The sequence below is a fragment of the Ambystoma mexicanum genome, chromosome 1p (genome assembly GCF_040938575.1).
Source record: "Ambystoma mexicanum isolate Mex_15411 chromosome 1p, UKY_AmexF1_1, whole genome shotgun sequence".
Lineage (NCBI taxonomy): Eukaryota > Metazoa > Chordata > Amphibia > Caudata > Ambystomatidae > Ambystoma > Ambystoma mexicanum.
This window is the reverse complement of record NC_090921.1, coordinates 975,302,578-975,327,995: the sequence shown is the minus strand read 5'-3', so window position 1 is coordinate 975,327,995 and position 25,418 is coordinate 975,302,578. Positions and strand designations below refer to the sequence as shown.

Genomic DNA, 25,418 nt, shown 5'->3' with positions numbered 1-25,418 from the left:
AGAGCTAGCTTATATGTTGACCTTTGTGTTTGTGTATAAATCCAATCTCGATACATCATTTGCATTTTCAATTTGCCTGGGGTTCTCAACAAAACCTCTTCAGAACGATCTAGTTTTGAATGACCCTGTTTCCAAGGGTCCAAATAACCATCTATACCTCGGTTTGGGTAATTTTTTAGTATTTCAAAGGGGGTGTGGGGGCTCTGTGTCAATGTATTTCCCATAAAATGCCAGAATCTTCAATTTTATTGCGGAGTGCATCGACTGCAACCCCAACTCAAGTCTGATCATAACATTCAGAAGGAATTGTATGATTCTAAGCACTGTTTTTCAATAAAAACCTTCCAAAATCTCCCAGAAATCATTGTGCCAAATCCGCATGGTCTCCGCACCATACATCAAAGTAGGAACCACCTTCTGTTTAAAGAAGGTTCTTACGGGCACCAGGGAAAATTTTCCAAACTTTCTTTATGCAATATCACCCCCTGAGTTGTTAATCTTACATTTCAATCTTATATTCTCCATCCATTGCTTTTCACTTGTACTACGATTCAGGCAAACACCCAAATAAGTTATTGACTCCACGGTTTCGAGGGTTCCTTCGCCCACCCTCCATCTGAATCGTGTACCCCTTTTCCCCATTTTTGGTTCCAAGACCATTATTTTTGTCATTCAGCTCGAAATATTTTACCGGTTAATTCAATCTCCTTTGGCAACCTATTTGCCTCTGGTCTAAAATGACAATATGTATGCATAGAAGATCCAAGGGACTGGTTGATTGTATAGTCTGGGGTTAAAGGTCTGCACATTCTCCTGCTCCTCCTCGATATCTGCCAAGTATAGATTAAATAATGCTTGGGCCATGGAGCATCCCTGTTTCAATCCTTTGAATGCTTTGTTTGATTTTATCAGAGAGTAGTCAATCTGACCCGCACACTTGTCTTCGAGTACAGAGCCATGAGTGCCTCTACCAGGTCCATGGGGCAGCCCCAGGATAGTCATTTACGCCACAACCTCTCCCTGCTTACACTGTCGAAGGCCTGCTCTTGGTCGATAAATGCCAGATACAGCCTAGATCTTTCTTTGAATGTTCTTGCCTTTAGTGCATTCAGTAGGAAGACGTTGAGGCTAGTCCCTATCCCCTGACAAAACCAGTCTGCCTCGGATGGTGGCACCCGGCTACTCTCGCCCATCTAAGTGGGTGCCGTAACAGGATAGAGGCAAAGATGTTTCCCAGGTTGTCCAGAAGGGTGATCGGTCTATAGTTTTTCAGGTATCCTCTGTCGCCCTTCTTGAACACCAGGCTAATCAAGGCAGATTTCCAAGACTCTGGGACATCCCTGCACTCTAGAATTTGATTAAACAGGAGACAAAGTTCTGCCCACATTGTTGGATTCTGCTTCAGTATATTCTAGCTTTATAGACCTGCAGCCTGGGCCGTACTGGGTGTTATGGGCCCTGAAGGCCGAGTTTGCGAGGGCCTTTAACGAGGTATGAGGACCCATAACGACAGTACGGCCTGAGGGCGTGGTCTATAAAGCTATTAGTACCCATGGGCAAACTAACAGTTTATGTTAAAAATATATATTTTTATATTTGTTTTTTGGGGGGGGGGGAATATCCAAGTGGAATATTTAAGTTTATAAAGGGGCACAGTAGGGGGGTTGGAAACATGCCCTCTTGGGGAGGACTTAGCAGGTGTGAGTGTGCGACAGAGCACAGAGTGGAGACCGAAAGAGTGAAGGACAGCAGAGAAAGGATAGTTGAAGGGGATGAGTGAGTGCACACTGAGGAGGGAAGGGGCACAGGGAAGGTAAGTGAGGGAGCATAGCCTGCGGTGCATGCTTGGGCTCACTGAATGGGGGGGTGACTAGGGCCGGGCGACCACCCGGGGCGCCATGCCCCCCAAGGTGCCATTACCCCCTTGCCACGCCAGGTCACGGGAGTGTTTCAAGGGCTCCCCCAAGCCGGCATAGTGGGAGAAGGTGTGGCAAGCGCCCTTTTCCTATTAAATGCAATGTAATTAACAATGGCGTGCTGATGCTCTGCATCAGCACCCTATTCACATGATTACCTCCTCTCTCCGACGCGGGATTGAGGTGGTTTGCATTGGAATAGGGCACTCCTGCATTAGCATGAACGCCCTACTCCCTTGATTAGCTCCCTGCGAGGCGCCGGAGCGGGGAGGTAGAAAAAAAAGTTGCACATCCTGCACCCCGCCCCCCGCCCTACCCAGGGGCACATGGGGAGCGGGGGTGACAAGTTGCGCTGCTGCTGCTAAGGCCAGCCCTGCGAGTGAGGGACAAGTAGAGGGGTCTCTCTCTGACTTCACTGCGACCCCATAACTCATGCATTTAAAGAAAACGAAAACATCATGGTATTTGTAGGCAAATGTTATTTAAAAGAAGGCAACTAGGGGGGGTGAAGCACTTGGTGCTCCCCTTTCCGAGCTACAAAACTAGCAAAGGCCAGATCTGCAGGCTGTAATGAAACTGCAGGCTATACAGTTTCTTATAGCCCACAAATTGCCCAATAGGAAATGTGTATTCACCGGCTCAGGGTTCTAATATTATTTAGGCCATCTGGGCCATCAGCCTGCGAGGTATTCCATTTTGTTTAATCAAATCAATGACATCTTCCTTATTAAATTCAATGGCCCATTTTGAACCTTCCTCATCCGTTTTAGGAGATTCTTTATCGTCCTCATTTACTGCTAACTGTACAGAGTGCTTGCGCCAATTGGAATCCGTTCTTGCCGCCGTTCTACTTGCAAAGAGCTGGGAAAAGTGCTTAACCCAATTCGTTTGTTACTGCCGGTATCATACTTGCCATTTGGTATACATCATTATAGTTTAATAAGGCCCAAAAGGTCTTGTGTTTATTTTATTTATTTATTGTTTTTTTGGGGCTATCACTTTCATTATTTCTTCAGCATCATATTTCTCTCGTTGGGCCTTAAGTAGACAACCAGTTTCGATATTGCCGTTTCCTTTTTTTTACCAGGTCATATCTATCATTTGTCTCTGGTAGATTGAGCCTTCTCAGGTCAGAACAGAAACGTTTCTTTTCTTCTATCAGGTCTTTATTATAATGACAGAGTCTCTTTACCCCATGACGGGGGCCCAGACTAGGCTTTGTTTAGAACTGCAGCAATATTCCATCATAATTCAATGTGGCCCTCTTAGCCAATACCAGTTGCCTCAGATGCTCCACAACAACGGGCAAATCCCCAGATCGAATTCTAAGCCTATTGCTACCTTGGTTTACCTGAATAGTCTCAGCTTTAATTTTTACCTCAAAATCTCTACCCTGGTTCCATTTTAGCTCCAAGAGCTGATGGGCACTCTTTCCCATTGGTTGTACAACTAATCTAGTAATCAATTTGTTTAGACTACGGGATACAAAGTAGTAATCTAGGCAGGAATGCTGATTGACTCTAGACCATGTATTCTGAGCCGGGATATCCCCCCTAGTTTGGCCATTCAGCATACAAATGTCACACACTTTCAGTTTGTTTGTCCATAACGAGGCCTTTTTCTCCAAACTCACAGGGTAGTATCACACCCTCAGCATCAAAGCATGTTAGGTTAAGGTCACCACAAATTACAATATGGGGATTAGGGTCTTTCATATACACCTTATCTATCGAAGACATTATCATGTTAACAAGAGGCGTCACTCATAGACACTGGATTCCCGGTATAGGTTAAATATCACCAAAGCCACTTTTGGTACAACCCCAGGTCTTTCCCAGATCATAGTAACTACTTGGACATATTGATTTGGGCATAGGGTTTCCAGTATTTGTATGCCTCTATCCAACTTTACCAGGGTAAGTAGCTCCCGAAAGACGCATCCCACTGCATTCTTTTTAGCCGGATTGCAACTGACCTCAAAACCTTCAGACATGGGGAGCACAAAGCCAAGTCTCCTCCATACAAAGAGTCATATTTTTAAAGATCCACACCCTCCTTGTGAAAAAGTTGCTTGTTGCCCCTTGTGTTACAGCAGTCCCAAAGAAGGGGCATGAGAGCCTCTATTTTTTGGATATTAATTCTCAGTCCTTTGGGCCAAGGCCGCAGCCATCCATGACCAATAGTCTCCACACTTCTCTTGCAGTTTCCGATCATGATCAATCTTGATTTTCCTTTTTCCTTGTATAGAACAATATGCGGTGATTTTTATCAATGGAAGATCTTAACTCCTGAGGATGACAATGAGTCTTTTCGTGTGGATCTCTGCATAGTCGAGGTGACTCGGAGTGGTTCTTTCCTTTGCACAACATCATTTGCACTCCCAATAAAGGCTTTCCAGAACGAGGGACCCTTGTCACTTCTTCCCCCAGGTGACCCGAGAAAGGGATTTTCCGATATCTCAAATCCCATGGGGAGCAAATTTCCCACTGCTTCCAGCAAAATATTTAGCTCCAAACGAGAATTTATGAGCAGGGTGACCCAGTCCATATGCTTTTCATTAACAAATTGGACTATCTTTAGGTCCTCAGATTTAATGTTCCTTAACTTCGGGGCACAATGTAGAACTCTCAAAACATTTTCCCGATTTAGGAGGGCTTAACCTTTCAATTGTCACTGCTAAGAGTAAGAGTTTCATTGTTACCCCAAGTTTTCATAGATTTTTGTCCCCCCCTCCACCCCCCGAGGTAGTGAAAACTTCTTTCCCCAATCGGACCGCTTTTCAGATTTTGTATTCATAATTGTCCTATTTCTTCTTTCCTTTCTTCTTTCCTCCAGAGTACAAAAGTCTCAGGGATCCAATTCACTATCTGTTTGTTTTTTGGGGCAGATATAGGAGGTCCTACTAGGAGCTAGAATATTTTCTATAGTAGGTGAGGATATTAGATTCTGCGGCTCTTCACAATAGGTCATTTCATCAAGCGCCTTTATCTCATCTGAATAAGTCGATAAATCCAGACAGCGCAGCAGCTCCTCATCCATCGCCACCTCTTCTTTATCCAGATCAATAGTTTTATCCGTGGTTGGCTCCCCTCTTTGGATGGTCGACTGGTTAGTCCCTCACCTGCCTTGTCTGTTTTAGTTTCACTTGTGGAAGGGTTGTAAAATTACGCATAACCGTCCTCGAACCATTGGATTTGGTTTTATTGGCGCTTTGCTGATTTTTTGCCTTTTTCTGTGGGCTGCATTCTCCCTTTTTCATGATCTTTCATCTTTGATTTCTCAAAGATCACAAAGGGTTTTGAACCGGTAACTGTGCGATTTACCCCATTTGCTGGTTCACTTGCATTCATCGCTTCCACCATTATTTCATCTTCTCCAGTTTGTGTGTTCTTGGCTATCACTATATTCTGTAGATTTGATGGGATGTCATTGCACACTGGGTAAGGATTTGCCTCCGCCTGACAAACTTATAGGGGGATCTCTTGCAGTCATAACCCTCTTTTCAGCAATAATATATCTTTGTAATTGGTCATCTCTAACCACAATAATCTCACCGGAGGTCTAGGTGGCATCTGCCGAGGCTGCATAAAATCAATCCAGGTATAGTTTGATGTTGACCGTTCTTTGTTTGTTCGAGTATTTTCGTGGGTCACTTTTGCCCAGTTCAGGTCTCAAGAATAGCTGTCAGCATGTTTTTCTCATTTGCCTCCTCTCTTGTGAGATCAAACAGCCTCCGCTGCCATTGAGATGATAGTTGGGCTTCTTTGTCCAGGTTGACATCGGACAGCTTCCTAGGAGGACTCTTAAGAATATCAACTTGGTATGAGCCATGGCCAGTAGGGTCGCTTGTACTTTGATTGTATCATTCATTGACTCAATCATTCATTGACTCATATCATTTAATTAAAGGGTTTCATGCCACTGTCAAACTCGAAATTATAATATTCTGTATATTTTCCAACAGTGGGATCATCTGTTGATAAATCCTACACTCTCTATTATGGGAGTGTACTGACACATAGGGATTTGGAACCCGAGGAGGACGAGGAAACATAGGTCTGTGGACTTGCCTCTCTACCCTCCAATGTCTCTTGGGGAGTAGGAGTATCATCTCCAAATCTGTCTCAATTTCTTCTGTATTATTTTAGAGGGGTAATGTTTGGTTCCACCCATTTGTAAAGCGACTTGTCTTTGAACCAGGGCGCTTTCATCCAATTTTCAGTTAAACTTCCATTCTCTGGATTTTTGTTCCTTGATACAGGCGTCGGAGGAAGCTTTCTGTTGACATAAGTGAGTCTTCTCTTGCCTTCCATTGTGAATTTTATGTCTGTAATATCACGCAAGAGTCATGCCGCTATAGCGGAGTGTTGGCTCTCGAGGCTATTGCAAATTCTATTTATAGGAATGTCCACTCCTTGTGCTGCTAAATCTTCACGGATGTTCGTAATTTGGGGAGTCGTGATGAGTACACACATCCTCCAGAAAAGCAGTCCTTGTCATAGCCAGAGGCATCCTGCGATAGTGTGAGGGCTTGTACATTCACCACTCCCTAAATATTATTAGAGCCCTCGTCCGAGCTCTCATTATTGCATACCTTCATCTGCACTGAGCTCGATGGAAGTGGCAGAGGGTTTCTTGACTTTTCCTTAGGTGTTTCTCCAATAGCCATCATGCTGTGACAGACCCTTCTACACCCACCTAAATCTTTTTTCTCCTGTTTGAGTCCCTCACCACTGGGCGGGTTCAGGTCAGGATATTGAATTGTGTCCATAGTACCAATTATTAAATCAGGCACCCCGAAGGGCTCAGACTCTGGGGTGCTAAGACTCCCTCGAGTCACTGGGCATGTTGACTGCTACCCTGGAAACAAACAAATCACCTGAATCAGATTCATAAAGCTGGCAGAGCCGGCGGGGGGGGGGGGGCGTGTGTGTGTGTGTGTGTGTGTGTTTTACATGACTTTGAGGCGGACGATGGCGCTTCCTCGTGCTTTTTGCCCTGCCTAAGAGTACATGGGCGTTTCAGTGACACTTGGCACTGTTTCGCTCGCCCCACCGCCTCAAAAGTGGCAAACATCTATTGGAGTATACAATAGGTGGGGGAAAGTCTACCCAGGTCGCACCAAGCAGGCATTGACACTGCTGCCGCTGAAGTGCGTCCCACTCGCCTAGTTGGATAGTAGAGCTAGTCCCAACAGTTCATCCGTTCCACAAACATAGACAGTACTAGCCCTACCAGTGATTGACAGCAATTAATGCTTTTATCATCTGCGGGTACACAAAGCATGAAACGAAGCCTTGAGCTTCTCTTCCAGGTTTCCAAGCTGCCCAGACGGCTCCCCTCAGCACCGCTCTGTGACTCTCTGCGTTGGACAATGGTGTTTTTGAGTAGTTGCTCCGCCTTTATCAGAGAATAGTGCAAACAAACTCTCAGTATTGCCACTGCCAGACTGCTCCACTCGGCACCACTCAGCGACTCCTCTTTTCTGATAACATTCTACTACTTCTAGGAGCGTGTGATCTGAGTGATATGTCTTGATTGATGTAATGTGTTGGAATTGGAAAGCGTCTCCCCGAGTACTGCAGATGATGATCTCATGTGATGGTGTCCCTGGGGAATGGCTCGTTGAGAGCTTTGATGGTTGAGCTGCATTTGATGTTTTTCTGGAAGACCTAGTTCGTAGTTCCAGGCAGGGAACGTTCTATACAGATATATGCTGAAATGTCTTGGGAGAGACAGTTCATGCTCTCTAATATGATGCACACCACGCCTGAGCTGGTGGGCCAAGGGGGGCTCCACATCAACTCTGCGATAATGGTTTGGAGCCAGGGTCGGACCGGGACAAGAAATATGCCGGGCACCAAAAAAAAAAAGTGGCAGGCGCCTTACCTCAAAGTGGCCCTCAAACCATCATTGGTGAATCGCGTCAATTCACGACTTTACAGAAAACGCTGCTTATGGAGGGTTAATGGTGTTGCGTTTGTAAGAGGCCATCAATGGTAGCAGCTATAAAATGGTTTAAGTACCTGTGGATAGAATAACAGAGCCTGGCAAATGCCTAATACTTCTACACAAGCCAAAACCGTTGGCTTTGCCAATGCATGTTTTTAACAGGACTCATAGTGCATATAAATAGAGTGGCTGAAGGGAGGCCTGGTTAAGACATTTATTATTACACCAGTTAATTCATTAACTCTCAGAATACTTTGAAAAAACTGGCAGGCACTTTGAGCATAAACTTGAATTGTAAGGCTTGATAACGCTGGCTCACTGAGATCCCAGGAGGATGTATTTTGGGCCGGGACCGTCAGGAAGTGGGTGGGATTGAATGTAAGGATTATCATGGCGAGGGGCAGTCTGTTTAAAATACCAAACATCATCTACAAGGTTTGTGTCCCTCCTCACACAACCAACGTCTCTCCTTTCCATATCAGACCAGGATAGTAAGGGGCACGTCCTGAAGGAGAGAAATAATAGAAGACAGTGCTAAGTGGGGAGTGCAACGGAATGGCGCGTTGTATGGTAGGCTGGGAGGAGGGGGGGGGTTACGGGTTGGGGAGGGAGAAAACGAAACATGAGACTGTATAAGTTACTGTGTACACTGATTTATTGCACTGTATGGTCATATGTTGGAAAACTAATAAATTGTTTTAAAAAAAAGTCTTCCCTTCGTCATTCCATGTGATATACACACCTTCATTATCCTCTATCTATTACGGTGCTATTTTTCTACCCCTTGTCCTGTCGTCTTGTCTTCCATTATGGGTTCCTCGGCCTCGGGTACTCGTGCGGTTTCCCAAATCTGTGTCCTCTGTGCACAGAAGTGCATCCTAATGGTTATTTAGATCCACGTTATCAGTGTTCCATCTCATGAGATTCTCCCCTTGTATATATTCATTTATTTTACAACTTGTTTTTATAAAACCTTTTAAGGCGAATTTCATTTTCATAGTGCTTAAGGTGGCACAGTCGATAGCAGTACGCTCTGGGACAGTGGCACTGACTTTCCTGGTTTCCGGGGGGGGGGGTGCCGGCACCCGTAAAAACGAACAAAAAAAAGTCCCATTTAAAGTATGGGGACTTTTACGTAGATGGCCTTTTCCTGGGGAGGGTGTAGGGGGGTGCCTGAGCACTGGCGTACTCTGCGCCCCTTCTGAGCTTTTTCGTGGCGGTCCATGTCTACAGTTAGAAGGCCTGCCTTATTTAACGTAAGAGTTGCTGCAGTTAACCGGACAGGACAGCCCCATTTACGTGGTTGTCCTGAACTTTACAATTTCACTCTGCACAGATTAGCACATTGAGCAGGGAATTGTTATCCACTGCTGACAACAGTGAGATATTATTCGCACGGTTGTGCTCCTTATAATATTGTTTCTTTCATCATGCGTCTTTAAAGTATTATTTTATTAGTTGCACGTATTAGTGATGCTATTTCTTTCATCATGTGTGGGCTTATCAAGTCTTTGTGATTTGGCTGCAGCATCCGGGATGAAAACCCCTGTTCTTTTTGCTATAGTCTCCGCTGCACCACGCGGCTTTTCCTGCTCATACTGAACCGGCATTCTCCACCTCAGCGGCTGTTACAACCTGCAGACTGTGGGCCGTCCGAGCACCTAGCTAGACATCCCTTCGCAGGCAGCCTCTATGAATGCAAATTGGAACTTCCTTTTAACAACTTTTGTTTACCTGCCATGGTGTGTATCAATATACAAAGAAGGGTCGCACCGCCGGTGCTCCCACAATGTACACAGTCTCGGTTTCCACTCACCGAAAGGCCCCCTTCCTCTCCCTCAGAACCACTGAACTGCACAATGCGCTTGCACTGTAACGCGCAGTGGGACTCAGACGAGGTATGGCTTCAACCTGTCAGACTTTAATGTCCCAAATGTTCAGTGTGCACCCCACCCGTCCTGACCAGTCCTCTCAGAGCCTGGCGAGCAACCGCAGTACAGACAGACAGACAGAACAGCAGGCAGGGCCAAGCCCCAAAATCAGCAGCTGTCTGGCCTCAGCCCCACTAAGAGCAGTATGTGGTGGCCCTGGGTGTACATAGATTATGATGGGCGCATTGACCCACTGCGCTACCCATACCACATGATCCTTTCACAATGCTATAACCCACTGAGCTCCCATACCGCTCATTCCTTTCTCAATGCATTAACATACTGAGTAGCTTGTTTCTTTCACAATGCATTAAATAACCGAACTATCACAAGTCCTCTTCCTTTCACAATGCCTTACAATGGTTTACTGGCCTACAGGCAGAGGTGTACTGGGCTGGCAGACAGGCAAGTGTGTGGCCCGGCCCAACGTAGAGCAGAGGCATCCGGCAGTAAAGAGTCCATGACTGCTGCTAGATTAGTGCTCGTCTTAAGTCTGTACCAACAGATCGGAGATAGCGAACACATTGACTTGCGTCTAATATTTGCATAGGGCTGCTTCTTCATTTAATTTGTAATGGTGTTTTTACAAGATGGGTGGTGGCTACATTTATTCTGACCTTTTCATCTCACATGGCTTGCCACTGGCAGCTCTGTACAGCGCACCACTGCCCGGCAGCAGCTAGCCAGCCCCCGAGACTCAGTCTCTGGCTCACCTCGCATTTGCTCTCACGCAAGATGCCGGGGTGTGCCCTGCTCCACTCCACTCCTACCTAACGCACAAACATAGTCCAACTTCTTACAGACCATGCAGTGCGGGCCGCGTCCCATGGGCCTGACCAATGATACAATCATGATCTCTATTCAGCAGCTGAGCTCGGCCCCTAGGTATGCTGGAGTGGCGCCACCTGGGCGGCGGGCCTACTAAATACCATCCACCATGCCAGCACCATGTCCATTGACCTTACCTTAATGGCTGGCGTCTCTGGCGCTGCTGCTGGCCTCCTGACGGCCTGGCTGGCTATCTGCTCATAGTCTGGCTGGAGCAGACGGCGGGCCTCGGTTTGGCAACGCTGCACCTGTGCTGAATCTGCCTGAGCCGCCTCCTCCCCTGACGCCAGTCCTTTTTGCTGCCAGTCTGTGCACTCTGCAGGCTGCAGCCAGATTACTAGGCAGGGTGCATGCACGTAACATGCACCATCCGTTTCCGGTCGTCAGCCAGGTGGTGGCCCTGATGCCTCCTCATGCCTGCCTGGCTGCCACACCTTAGTGCCTTTGATCCAGGCACTGAGAGCACTTTAGTGCTCGGCAGGCGGCACTCGCTTCCTTTTGAATGCAAATGGACCATATGGGCGCCATGGTGGCAGCAAGGGCAGGCCAGGACTACTAGTTACTGTTACAATACTGTCTGAGCTGAGCTTGACTCTGAGAGCAGATCACTTCACTGCTGGGCAGGGCACAGTGTGGGGGGGGGGGGGGGGGGGGTGTAGTAACAGCCGGAAGCCACAGGGCTTCCCTGTTGTTCAACAACTTGTTGTTACTTTAGCGAACAAAACTAAATAAGGCAAAGCAAAGGCAGGCCCGCGGCCACCACCACGTGAGGTGAGCCTGGATGCGCGATGGAATGGAACTGCAAAATAATATATATAACAGTTTGAATATTTCGGCCCCCAGATAAAAACCGGCCCACACACTGAGTTCTCGTTTCGGCCCTGGGCCTAATGACCGACTGCTCAGTCCGACGCTGTGTGGAGCTTGTTGTAATTGGTTGGGATGGTGCCCCTCTTCGGGTTGTTGATTTTGCAACGAGACGTTTTAGCTTCCTCGTATTATCCCATGGTATTGTTACAGGGTGTATGGTCTGCTCTTTTGATCAGCCCTGGATTGCTTTCATCTTCACTCTTATGTAGTTTCCAGGCTCTGGGAGTTTCATCTGTCTCTAGGAATTATTTGTTTCTCCTAGGGACTCGCTGACAGTCTGGATCATTGGGTTTATTAATGGAGGGTTGATCCAGGTACTGTCCTGCCCTGACTGTCACCTACGTTCCTGCATGGACCTTGAGCTGGTAGCAGTATTATTTGTTCTGCTACAATCTTTAGTGTTCTGCATGAGTACATTCTGGGATGAGGAAGGACATGGAGGTACTGCTGATTATGCACCAGTAATATTTCATTACTCCTACTCCTTCTCTTCCTCTTCATGGGTCGGACAGCCGCCTCTCCCTGCCTGGTGGTTAGATCGTCCTTGTCCTTTGGTATGGGCAGGTTTATAGGCTAGTCCAGGGCTTTTACCACGAATGGAATGGGGGAGGGGCTAAGAGAAACATTTTGGGGAAGGGGTCTGTCGGAAGGCAGATGGCCTTCTTACACAATGACTACGACATAGAGAAAGACTAGGAGTAATGAAGAAGCTGTGTGTGTGTGTGTGTGTGTGTGTGTGTGTGTGTGTGTGTGTGTGTGTGTACATGTATGTACATAAAAGGAGGACCTCCAAAGTTATTCGTCAGATTTACATTGGAGCCAAGAATACCGCGAAGAGCAGCCCACCGAAGATCCAAAGTCTACTTCAGAAGTGGCCTAGCATCCCTTGCTGTGTTCAGCCCTTGGACTAGTAGGACCATTTATTCTTGATGCCTTCTCGAGGATCCAGTCCTTTAGAGCCTTTGTAGTGTCCCTGAAATGCCTTGTGGACTGGCCAGCTCGCTTGTGGGCTAGCTCACCAGTACAGTCACCATTCTGAATTGAAGTCTGGAACTTTGGTGGTCGCTAGCTTGTCCAACAAGTCGCTTTCTTCCCGAATTTGAGCTTACCTTCAAGGGAACCTGTCCTGGATCAGCTGCTGTGACCACGACTGGAAGGATGGCTATCGTCTGCAAACAATGCTAGTCGCTGGTGCTTGTTTTCCTCCATCCATTGAATGTCAGAAGGAGGCCTGCATCATTGCATTCTGTATCCTTCACAGACCGGGACTGCATCTTGTGTTACCAGCCGACTAGAAGAATCCTCAAACCCACAACTCCTAGGCACTTCTCGCTGGAGCAAACTGCGGAAGACAGATCCCCCAGCGTCCCACAGTCAATCCACAAAGACATCTTTGAAAATCTGAGTCGGAGGTAAGTATCAGTGGGCCTAACATTGGGAACAAGTCCCTTTGTCTTCTAGCTCCATTTCACTCACCTTTGGTCATCGAACCATGAGTTGGTACCCTGGCCCTGCGTTAGCTTTGGATCTGGAAGAAAGGAAAACTTTCCTTTAGGTAAATTGTTGAATACAGTTTTATTAGTTTGAAACTAATCACCACCACAAGTCCATTTCGTGCTTACTGAAGAGAGCTCGTACTTCAGAAACATTGTATTGGACTTTGTGACTTTTGGGCAAAAGGCCGGATTCATCTTAAGGTTTGGACTATTGTTCTTGTGACTAGTTCCCATCATTTACTGCACCCAACGTACCTGCTTTGCTCGATTAAGTTATCTGAAGTTATTTAAGTGAACCTATGCTGATTGTATATATTTGTATTGTACCTGCTAGATTAATTTTCCAGTGGGTTCAATAGCCCTGTTCAATAGCCCTAAAAAAAATTCTTTTTTTATAAAAGACTGTTTAAATTTAATTATTGTGTGACCTAATGTGCTGACTCGTTGAGGGAACCTGACCCCACTCATGCTCTCCTGAGACAAAGCCTTGACTGCTCTCCATTGCTACCTTGATTGGGTTATGGATAAACTCTGAGCTCCCGGTTCACAGTAACTAGGATGGTCACCTAAAATCTGTCGACCAGGCCAGATTCTAGAAATCCATCTTATCGGCGTAAGCACACTTTGTATTTGGTGCAGTGCTGACACCCAAAGGCCAGCTATGGGCAGTGAAACACATTTATTTGCCACTGCAACCCAAATTTGTCTGCAGTAAATTTCAAATAATTTTCAAACATCTGTATACTCACCAGCAAGGTAGAGAACCATGCAAATGATGCTCGCCCTGCATAAAATCTACTAGTCAAAGCATGTTGGTTAGAAGATTTTGCAAGCCCTGCTTAAATGTAATTTATTCCATGTGTCAGATTAAGCTGTATAAACAGCAGGATTAAATGCCAAGTCTAACACAAAGGAAAGCCAAGACAGAACCAGAAGAAACATTTAAGGAATCATGTACACTTCTCCCATTGCGACCATCCAGATATGTTGGTTCCACCATTTAATTCTTACCTCAATGTGTGTAATGACTTCTTGGGGGGTGGGGTCTGCAGGCATACTGCCAAGCAGAAGGGGCGCCATCCAAATATTTATCTCACTGTGTTAGCATGCCCAAAGTGTTCAGAACTGCACAACAATATCCCTATCTATGCCAACTCCCTTTCTAGGTGTACATTGTACAAACTGGACAGTTACCGAGTGAGGTCAGAAGGTATTTATAAATCCTGATCGCCCCACCAAAGGGGGTGCACTGTCAAGTGATGACAAAGCAACATAGTTCGGAAATGTTGATGCTATGAATGTGCCTATTAATTTTCCCTGACCTGATTTGCAGCATAAGTGTACAGTCGACGAAACCACTTGCATTAACTATAAAGCTATTTCATTTCAGGTGCAGAAAGAGCCTCTGACCCCACAGGAGGCTCAGGCAGTAGGACGGTTACTCGGCTACCAAGGTGATGACCTGCGATTTCTTCAAATGACTGGCAGGAAACCAAACTTTGAAGTGGGCTCAGCCTCTCAGCTGAAGCTGTCCTTTGCCAAGAAGAATGTCCCTCTGGGTAAGGAACATCCATGCAGGGGATGGTGCACTGCTGTCCTCTTAAAACCAGACACCCTCCTTTTCAACTATCACTAGAGTGTTTAGAACACTCCTGTTTTCTGATTGGTATGGTGCTGCAGGACCCTTGAACAGAGGACAGTGTGACGTCCAGACTGTGTGAATTTGCGGTAAATTCAAAACTAGTCAGCAAAAAATAAAGGTTTGCCAACATTCACATAAGCTTTTTGGAATTAATTGAGGCCTCCATGTGGAAATGGTTAGTTAGCAACATGGTGAGTCGCATGCTAAATATTGTTTGGGTATATAATCAATCTGGTAATTATACAAGTGTGAAAAACGTATATTTATATCACTATTGGTCAAAGTGTTTAAAGTGGAGCTAGTAAGACGATCCTAACACTGACCTTGCCTGGTGGACTCTTACTTTCACTTTATACATTTGTATGTAAACTCAAATCCAACATCTCTCATCCAAACCGCACACCTTAACTAATATAATCGTAGGCTGTTGCCCCAACAGAGACAACAAACGACACCAGAGGAATGGGCTTACTTCAGGAAGCAGATGTTAGCGATTCTTGAATCGCAGGGCACCGGTCAGTCGGCACCGGTCGACAGACACCGCTCGTATGCCTTCGGGCTCAGGTGGTCGGCACGGTTCACGGGAAAGGTCCCGCTCGGACAAGGGTAGCCGTTCTCGCCATGCCCGTTTCAGGTCCCGGTCCTCTACGCGCTCGAGACCGCGTGAGCCTGTGCCGTCTTCGAAGAAGACGTCGACGCCTGTGGCGCCGAGGTCGTCGACTATTTCTCTCGAGGCTCTGCCTCCGAGGGGGTCGTCGGCGCCTAGGTCGTCGAGACACGCTCGGAGCTCCGGCTTCGAGGCCTGTGTCGACGCCGCCGATGCCGGCGGCGCTGCAGCTGATGTCGACGCCGAGTTCGACGCCGACTCGTTCGGCGCCCTCAACGCCTTTCGAGGCGGTGGTGCCGCAGGGGCCCCGTGGCACAGGGTTAGCCCCTAGAAAGGCTCTGGCTAAGGTCAGGCACAGCTTTGGTCCCCAGATGTCTTCCTCTCACCGCCTGGAGTACATTTCGGAGGGTGATGAAGGCTTGGTTCCGGTTACGGTACCAGAGGAGCTTATCTCGGGCCATAGCCGGTTTGATGACCTGAGGCAGTCACTGCATGATGCCAGTGGACTGGACACCTCTCCGGAGGTGGAGTTTTGTAGGCCGGAGTCTGGCACTCATGCCGATTCTTCATACCTGCGCCTTATGTCTCGGGTCACCGAGTACTTGGGTTGGTCGGCTCCCCCAGGGGAGTTCGTTCAGGATGATCTCGTGGACATCCTTGATCTTGGTCCCCCCACTGACCCGGTATTGCCGTTTCATATGGCTCTGCAGAGAAGGGTGGCAGCGGCTTGGACTGCTCTGGAGAGTCTCCCCGCAGTGGACAAGTCTTTGTCACAAAAATACCGTCCAGCCAGTAGCAACCCCTGCTACTTGTCCAGGCACCCCACTCCGGAGAGTTTGGTGGTGCAGGCGGCTACGGCCCCGGCAAAGCAGGCGTCGTAGCCTACCATCCCTCCGGATAGGGACGAAAAACGTTTTGACGGCTGGGCGAAGAAAGTGTTTTCTTCAGGGGGTATGGCGCTTCAGGCCGCCAACTCCATATGTGCCTTGTCTCGTTTCACACACACTCTGTGGAACTGTGTTGCATTAGCGGCTGAACATCGTCCTGAAGGGGGCGAACGGGATGGTTTCCTTGCTATGGTTCAGGGTGGCAAGGATGCCATGTGCGAGGCCATTCAGTCGGGTTTGGACATGGCAGATTGTGTCAGCCGGTCCATGGCGGCGAGCACCGTAATACGCAGGTTTGTGTGGTAGCAGAAGTCTAGGTTCGCTCCCGATGTGCAGTCCCGGCTCCTCAACATGCCCTTTGACGGTGAACATCTTTTTGGCAGCAAGGCTGACGAGAGCCTTGAGAGGTTGCAGATCTCCAAAGCTGCAGCAAAGTCGTTGGGTGCTGCAGTTCGACAACCTCCGCCTTTTCCTCCTAGAGGACAACAATGGAGGGGGGGGGTTCCTTTCGCTATTACTCGTCCTTCAGTAAAGCGAGAGGAGCTAGCAGTCACAGAGGCCACCGTAAGAGTGCCAGAGGTGGAAAACGGGGTACTCGAGGTGCCAAGGCCGCTCGGGCAGTTGCCTCTTCGCCCTCAGGCAACGCCGCAGCCGCTACCACTCAGTCATGAGGCCAGGTCCCATGGTTCGCCGGTTGGGGGAAGGCTGGCGCAGCATCTTGTAGAGTGGCGTGCCATTACTTCAGATGTGTGGGTTCTGGAGATCATAACCCACGGCTACTGTCTTCCCTTTCGGCAGAGGCCTCATGACAATCCACCTGGGAACCTCTCTTTGAAGAGTCTGGATCCGCTCCTTGCGCAGGAAATTCAAGCCCTGCTGGAGAAAGGCGCCATAGAACTGGTGCCTGTAGCGGAGAGGAACAAGGGATGGTATTCCCCTTATTTTTTGATTTCGAAGAAAGACGGGGGATTGAGACCCATCATGGACTTGCGCGGTTTGAACAAACTCCTCAGGAAGGACAAGTTCAAGATGGTTACTCTCTCTCAAGTCCTCCAGGCCCTTCAATTTCAGGACTGGTTGGTGTCTCTCGACCTCAAGGACGCTTACTTCCATGTGCCGATCCATCCCAAGCACAAGAAGTACCGGAGGTTCGCGGTTGGCGACTCGCACTTTCAGTTTCAGGTCCTGCCGTTGGGATTGACCTCCGCCCCGAGGGTTTTCACCAAACTCATGGTGGTGGTGGCAGCGCATCTCAGGAAAGGGGGATTCACGTCTACCCCTACCTGGAGGATTGGTTGATCAGGGGGAGCTCTCCCGAGCAAGTCCTGGATCATCTGTCCGTCACCTGCCACTCCCTTCACAAGCTGGGCTTCTCCCTCAATTTAAAGAAGTCCCATTTGACGCCAACACAGCGGCCCCAGTACATCGGAGCAGTGCTCGACACATCCCTGGGGCAGTATTTTCCTCCCCAGGTGAGGGCTCGTCACATTCAGCAGATGGTGCGCAAGTTTCAACTTGCCCAGAATCTCCCAGCGTCCGAGTTCTTGAGATTGCTCGGCCTCATGGCATCCTGCATTCTTCTGGTGCCAGAGGCTCGTCTGCGGATGAGATCTTTGCAGTGGGCACTCAAGCTCCAGTGGTCTCAGTCCTCTGGCAGGCTGTCGGACCCTGTTCAGGTGCCGCCCTCGGTCGCCCAGGACCTTCTGTCGTGGGCCGTCAAAGGCAATCTGATGAAGGGGGCCCCATTTTGGCTGCCCTGACCAGAGGTGACGATCGTGACGGACGCATCCCTCACGGGATGGGGAGCTCATGCCAATGAGTTGACAGTCAGCGGTCGTTGGTCTCCGTCGGAGTCCAGACTCCATATCAATCTGTTGGAGCTGAGGGCCGTCGGGCTAGCCCTGAAGGCTTTTCTGCCGACTGTGCGAGGAAAGAGTGTCCTGATTCTAACGGACAACACGGTGGCCATGCACTACCTCAACAAAAAAGGGGGGGGGGGCAGGGTCACTTCCTCTGTGCAGGGAGGCGATGCAGCTCGAGTTCTGGGCCATCCAACAGGAAGTTTCGATCTCTGCTGTTCATCTGGCCGGAGACGACGAGACGGCGGACGCTCTGAGCAGACAGAGCACGATCTCTCACGAGTGGGAGCTGGCTCAGGAGATTCTCCTGGAGATCTTCACCCTTTGGGGGACCCCTCAAGTGGATCTCTTCGCCTCCAGTGTTAACCGGAAGTGCGAAAGGTTCTGCTCGCGGGAATTTCCTCCAAAAGGAGCCTTAGGAGACGCGTTTGTGGGGGAGTGGTCATTCCCACTGCTGTACGCGTTTCCTCCAGTGCCCGTCATCCCGCAAGTACTGCGGAGGTTACGGAGTTCGGTTCCCGGATGATCCTCATTGCTCCGGCGTGGGCCCAGAGGACGTTGTACCCGGACTTTCTCGACTTGTCCATCTGCCCTACCGAGACGATCTGCTCTCACGGGAGGGGCGGGGGGTCAGGTTCTCCATCCAGAGGTCCTATCCCTCAACCTTCACGCTTGGCTTCTGAAAGGTTGAGGTATAAGGATTGGGACCTCCCTGAAGACGTAATGGAGGTGTTGCTCTCGGCCAGGCGGCCGGCAACAAAGTCTGTGTGCCGTTGGAGAAAGTTCTGCGACTGGTGCAGAGTTAAGAATGTGGATCCTTTTGAATGTGACATTCGCATGGTTGTCTTTTTTTGCTTTCCTTGGCCCACAGGGGCTTGCAAGTGGGGACCATTTAAAGGTTACCTGGCGGCGCTGTCCATATTTAAGCGCTCGTCTGAAGAATGTTCCTATTTTAAGATTCCTTTAATTTCTCCGTTTTTGAAAGGGCTCACTAATGTGTTCCCTCCGTCACCTTTTCTGGTGCCCGGTTGGGATTTGAACCTTGTTCTTAAGTTTGTTATGGGTTCTCCGTTTGAGCCTTTGCATTCTTGCCCTTTGAGACTGTTAACTCTGAAAACTGTGTTTTTGGTTGCGGTTACTTCCGCTCGCAGAGTGAGTGAGTTACAGGCACTTTCAGTTAAGCCATCCTTCACTGTGTTTCATAAGGACAGGGATGTCCTTAGAGTTCGTCCTTCTTTTCTTCCGAAGGTGGTTTCGGAATTTCATTTGAGCCAGAAGGTTGTTCTTCCGGCGTTCTGTCCTCCTCCACATCCTGGTAAGGAAGAGGAGAGGCTCCATAGGCTTGATCCTAGGAGAGCGTTGAGCTTTTATGTTTCACGCATGTCCCGGGTCAGAGTGGACGATCAACTTTTCATTGGTTACGCTGGAAAGCATTTGGGACAAGCTGTGACGAAACAGACTTTGTCTCGTTGGATTATTTTAGCTATCTCTGAGTGTTACCGCTTGGCGGGTAAGGACCCTCCGGCTGGCTTGCGGGCCCATTCTACCAGGGGAGTGGCTGCGTCTACTGCCCTGCATAGGGGTGTTCCTATTCGTCACATCTGTGATGCAGCCACCTGGGCTTCAGTACATACTTTTGTACGGCACTACTCCCTCGATTCCATCCGAGGGCAGGATCTGGCCTTTGGCAAGGCAGTCCTTTATTCCGCAGTTTGATTGGGCATGCTAAATTTGTGTTCTAAATTCTTTTCCCACCTCCTTGCTTGGTACTGCTTTGGGAGTCTGTCATAGATATGGAATACGTCGGAGGACCCAATCCCCTCGAAGAACAAGTTACTTTCTTACCTGGTAACCTTCTTTCGATGGGATGGTCAAACGACGTATTCCATATCGCTCCCTCCCTACCTTCCCCGCTGCAGAATTTCTTTTGCGATTGCAGCTTGCGTTCCGCAAGGCCTTGTGTCTGACTGGCAGAAAACTGGTGGCACACGTTCTGGGGGAAAAAACTACAACTGAGGCTATGGGCGTCGTGCGTCCTACTTATCACATCGGGTGATGTCGGGCGTCGGAGGAGGTCCTCGGGGACGGCACATCGACGTCATTGACGCAGGACGCAGACGCCGAAGATTTTCCGAAGCAGCACAGCTGTGGACATTACCTGTCATAGATATGGAATACGTCGTCAGACCATCCCATCGAAAGAACGTTACCAGGTAAGAAAGTAACTTGTTCGTCTTATCGGCTGTTTTTCAAATGTAAATCAAATTACAAGGGCATTTAATGCCGTAAATTACTCATTTGCTCTTTGTGAACTCCCTGCTTTCCCATCGCAGGCCTTATGAATCCAGTGCCATGACATTTTGTGGAATGGAGCATACTGAGCACTTTCTGCATTTAAAATGCCCTCCGATGGGTTCCAGTACCCACAAATTATTAAGTGTGGTCTCTTCTTTCTCACCCTTTCATAGGTTTTCACTAGAGTTTGTTTTAGATATTTTAAAAGCAAACCGAGGTTTCCCTATATTAAAGTGTGGTGTTTGGAGAATGTGCCAGCTTTTAACATCACTCTCAGTGAGTCACTGATGGGGCTGTATGTAGTCACACAGGTAGGTTTGTCCACTGTGGAACGTTCCTTCTTTGTCAGACATGCCCCTCTACTGGCGTTTTTTTACCTTTATTTTTTGCATCCTTTATCACCTTTGTGGGAGGGGTATTGAAAAAGTTACTTACATGTAACTCCTGTTCTCCAGCATCGGTTTGGCATAGATTCACATGCTCCTATTCTCGGTCATTAGGCTGAGAATCCTCAGTAAAAAAGAAAGCCGTTTTGCTCAAGCCACAAAACTGCAAGTCTCCTTTATAACCAATCATTGTCATTTGGGTCATACTGCCCCCATCCAATGACAGTAGTCTCCCTAAGGTCCAACCCTGCTAGCCATCTTCAGATTTAATAGATCACGTAAAGTGGCAGTACGAACCAAGAAGAGCCACAGAGGGGGTAGGAGGGGAGGTTAGCATATGAATCCATGCAGACCCATGCCGGAGAACAGGAGTTACAAGTAAGTAACTTGTTTCTTCTCCAGCATGGGGGTCTGGCATATTCACATGTTCACAAATTCATGAATACTATCAAACAGCAGCACAGAAACACAACAGCGGGAGGTGGCAAGGCTCAACAGAAGTAATACACTTATCCCTGGAACATACTTGTCGGGATTGGAACCCTGCAGCACGTTGGCGCTGGATCAGGATTTGGCCTGTTGTCCTGTGCTGCTTTTTTAGGTCATTTTTCAAAAATCTTTGACACTTTTTTTGGCTTTTAGAAAAGTGTTTTGTTTTTATTGTCACTGGGTCGTTGAGGCTTTTCGGTTAACATTGGTTGTCACTTGTGTGACATACATCATGGTGTATTTTTCTGTTCCAAATGCAATCACAAGCTACATGCTTTGTATTTGAGTGCCATCGCACTGCTTTTGTTCTGGCGGTAGTATCTCTCCAAATAGGAAGACCGTTTTGTTCAGGGAGAATTCCAAAAATTCTTTGGTTAATTCCACATGTGAGTAGTGAGATGCCGATGTCTTCAAGAAGGTGAAGTCCAGTGCATTTAGTGCAAGCGTGTGTTCAATAGATGTGTAGACAAAGAAGCCACCACTCTCTCCAGAAACCTCACAGATCTAGGATTCACACAGATAGTTACTGCCCCTACCTATAATAAAGGCCGTATCTTAGACTGGGTGGCTGATCACAACTGTGGCTCCACCCTCAACTCCAACAGAGCCCTTCCCTGGTCTGATCACAATTGCCTTCAATTCTGCATCCCCATATCCTCCTACTCCAAACCTCTTATACCAGCACCGGCCATGCTAGCCAGAAGTGCCAAAAAACTTACAGCAGACAATATACGTCCCTTTCTCAACATCCCTTGCCTAGCACCCCCTTCTCCTCCGACCCCAGCATTCTAGCAGAGATCTTCAAAGACACCCTCACCCATGCCATCAACGCCGCAGCCCCTCTTGAAAACAAAAAAGAAAAAAAAACGTTTCACTCCAACTCATGGTTCACGGAGGACTTACTAAATCTTCGCCAGTGCAAGCGCCAAGCCCTCAAAACATGGCAGGCCAATCCCTGTGATGCCACCAAAGTAGACTTTCTCAGTATCTCTCAAAAATACAAAAATGCCATATTCAAGGCGAAATCAGAAACCTACAATAAACGTATCATGGAAGCCAACGCCCACTCAAAAGAGCTATTCACCATCTTTAAAGAGCTCACTATCCCCCCAATCTGCACAGATGAGATTGTTAAGGATGAGGCCTGGTGCAATAACATTCAAAAAGCAATGTTAAATAAAATAGACCTTCTTCAAAATAAAATAGCAGAACACGTTAAGGCTCTGCACCCCCAACAGACCCTCACCATCAATACCGCCAAAGATGAGCACACCTCCAAATTTGATTTCTCCCCAATCACCGAGTCGGATACTCTCCACATCCTCAAACAGCTCAAACCTTCTCAATGCAAAGGAGATATATGCCCCCCCAAATCATTAAAGAGTGTGCGGCACCCCTCGCACCAATCATCACAGCATTCATTAACGCCTCATTCAAGACGGGCAAAGTCCCCGACAGCCTTAAAGAGGCGTGGGTACGCCCACTCTTAAAGAAACCAACCCTGGACCCTGCCCAACCTAATAATTATCGGCCCATTACTACGGTTCCATTTCTACTAAAAATCCTAGATAAAGCTGCACACATGCAGATACAGGCCTACCTGGAAAACAACTCTGCCCTAGGTATAAGGCAGTCCGGATTCTGCAAAGGTCATGGCACTGAAACCGCCTTACTAGATCTGAAGAATCAAATTACCCTGATTTTAGACAAAGGCAAGCCGGCCCTTCTGCTCCTCCTAGACCTCTCGGCGGCATTTGATTTAGTCGATCATGCCATCCTCACGAACCATCTCACTCAGGCCGCACGTTTCTCCAAACAAGCCACAAATTGGATCACCTCCTTCCTCAAAGGTAGAGTGATGAAAGTGTTTTCCAACACAGCCAACGCAGAGCATTCAACCATCAGGTATGGAGTCCCGCAGGGCTCATGTACGGCTCCCACCCTCTATAATCTTTTTACCAAACCTCTTTGATAAACTGGACGCACTTGGGATCACATACACCAACTACACAGACGATACCCAAGTGCTCCTTCTGCTCACAGGACTCTACCACCAGGACGCAGCCACCCTCCAGAACATATACGCCACCATCCAAGCATGGATGGCCACAAACGGTCTATGTCTTAACGGAGACAAGACCGAAATCCTCATCCTTAGCCAAAAATCCACTCTCACGAACCTCGACCCACTCTTCACCAACTTCTGCATAGACAATTGTCATCCCAGTTCTACCTTCTGTTAAAACACTAGGAGTCCACATTGACGCATCTCTCCATGGACAAGCAAGTCAACTCCATTGTCACTGCCTCCGCCCTGAGCACTAAGCTCATTAATGCAATCAAACCTTTCCTAACTAAAGATAATTGCCTATCCATTGCCAGAGCCACCATTGGAGCCAAACTAGATTATTGTAATGCGCTATTGGCTGGCACCTCCAACTCCAATTTCAATAAACTCCAAACAACACAAAACAATGCACTAAGAGCAGCCCTCAGTATACCTAAAAGGGACCACATCGCGCAAGCTAGAAGGGAAGCACACTGGCTACCTGTTAAAGAGCGCATTACATTCAAAATACTCACCACCGCGCACATGTATTAACCTGTCTGCACCTTCATACCTGTCTGACACGCTAGTCAGATCTCACTCCACTAGACCAACGAGACAATGCCACACCAAACAACTTAGGGTTCCACGCATCAAACGAGCTAGAGCATGTGGAATAAGCTTCCCCTACATCGTCCCTAAGCTATGGAACGCACTACCTTGCACGCTCAGAGCAGAAACCTCTCTCACTGCCTTCCTAAAAAAAAATGAAAACTACCTTGTTCAACTAACTCCTCCAACGTCATGCCTTCTGTCCCTCTCCTCCTCCTCTCCTCTCTTCTCCTCCCCTCCTGTAGCTACTACTTTTATTTTGCAACTAAGTAATGACTTTTTCTGTATGTATAACAAGTCATGTTCATTTCTGTAACAAGCGCCACGATGCCCTCCGGGCTGCCTGTGTGCTTAACAAATGCGAATAAATAAATAAAGAGGGCTTTCACATCTAGTGTCACCAGTAAGTATTCTTGTTTTCATTCCATTTCTTATAAAATCAGCAGGGTGTGCATGCTGTCACGTATGTAGGTGGGTATTTTTATTACTTCTGGTACAAGCACATTGTTCTGGATTTGATTACTTTATTCACCTCATATGATTTGGAATTGTGCATTTGAATCCCTGTGAAAATTACATAATTTCTGCTGTTTCTAACATGTCTAATATGGAACTATAACGATTTCGACCTTTTTATATTGCCTTGTTTTGGTACCTTGTACTTTGATGTGCCTTCGCCATGATTGTAACAACCTTGCTGTCCGAAATGCATAGCCCTAAGTGAATGCATCTGCTCATCAAATTCATATATAATAATATATGAAGAATAAATTACCTTCCTGGAGTGAATACACCTAACTTGATGCAGCGTTATTGAACTTGATTGAAGTTAAGAAAGCCATTTTTTGGCGATTGGGAGTGCAGCCCACACCGCTGGCTCATGGCCAAGGTCCTTTTTTGCAACTATTGTCTGGCTGCTCAGGCGAGAACAGAAGCAGGTGTGCGATGAGCGGTCCTGCAATGCCTTTTTCAAAGGGTGAGCCATTACTGCGTGCAGCCTCATCTGCACTCATTTGACTAGTGATGAGGGACTTTTTGGTTGACCCCTTTTGGTGGTAATACCTTGCGACCCGTTATGTGTTTAGTACTTAGAATTTGAGAGATCTTGGTTATAGTAGCTGCGTAGTTAAGTCATTGGTCGCATCCATGTAAGCATCTACGGAGACAGAGACCCTCAACTCCGTTGTTCAAATATGACAATGATGAGGTGAGTTTACACTTGTTAATGCGCCGCAGGATTCTCATAAAAAGAGAGAGAAGTCTTGAAAAGTATTTCAAATTGCTTTAATTGAAAATTGCTGTAGCCTTTAGTGGATGACACGTGTATTCTGCACTCATGTCTGTGCACTGCTTTTGACTCTATTCAAAGCATGTGAATCTATGAAAGATGCAGTTCTCCAGCATTGGTATCTTTCATAGTCTCATGCAACTACCTCCTACCCCACTAAAAGCTCTTCCAGGTTACGATTCTCTTATTGCACTTGACATGGTTAAAATCTGAACATGGCCTATAGGGGTGGAAATGAGCACTTTTGCCGTCCCATTGGCTGAGGGTAAAATGAACCAAAACAAGGTGGATGGTCTGCAAAATGCACTTGGTT

The 25,418-nt window shown here is 47.6% G+C and overlaps 1 protein-coding gene across 4 annotated transcripts in view; it reads left to right on the top strand.

Annotated features, from left to right (window-relative positions):
- CIAPIN1 (cytokine induced apoptosis inhibitor 1) overlaps positions 1-25,418 on the top strand; it is a 342,573-nt gene that overhangs the window by 188,584 nt on the left and 128,571 nt on the right. For all 4 annotated transcript variants that reach the window (XM_069654074.1, XM_069654083.1, XM_069654066.1 and 1 more), the window contains exon 5: positions 14,384-14,552. In XM_069654074.1, coding sequence (XP_069510175.1) covers positions 14,384-14,552 — 169 coding nt within the window. The remainder of the gene's footprint in view (positions 1-14,383; positions 14,553-25,418) is intronic.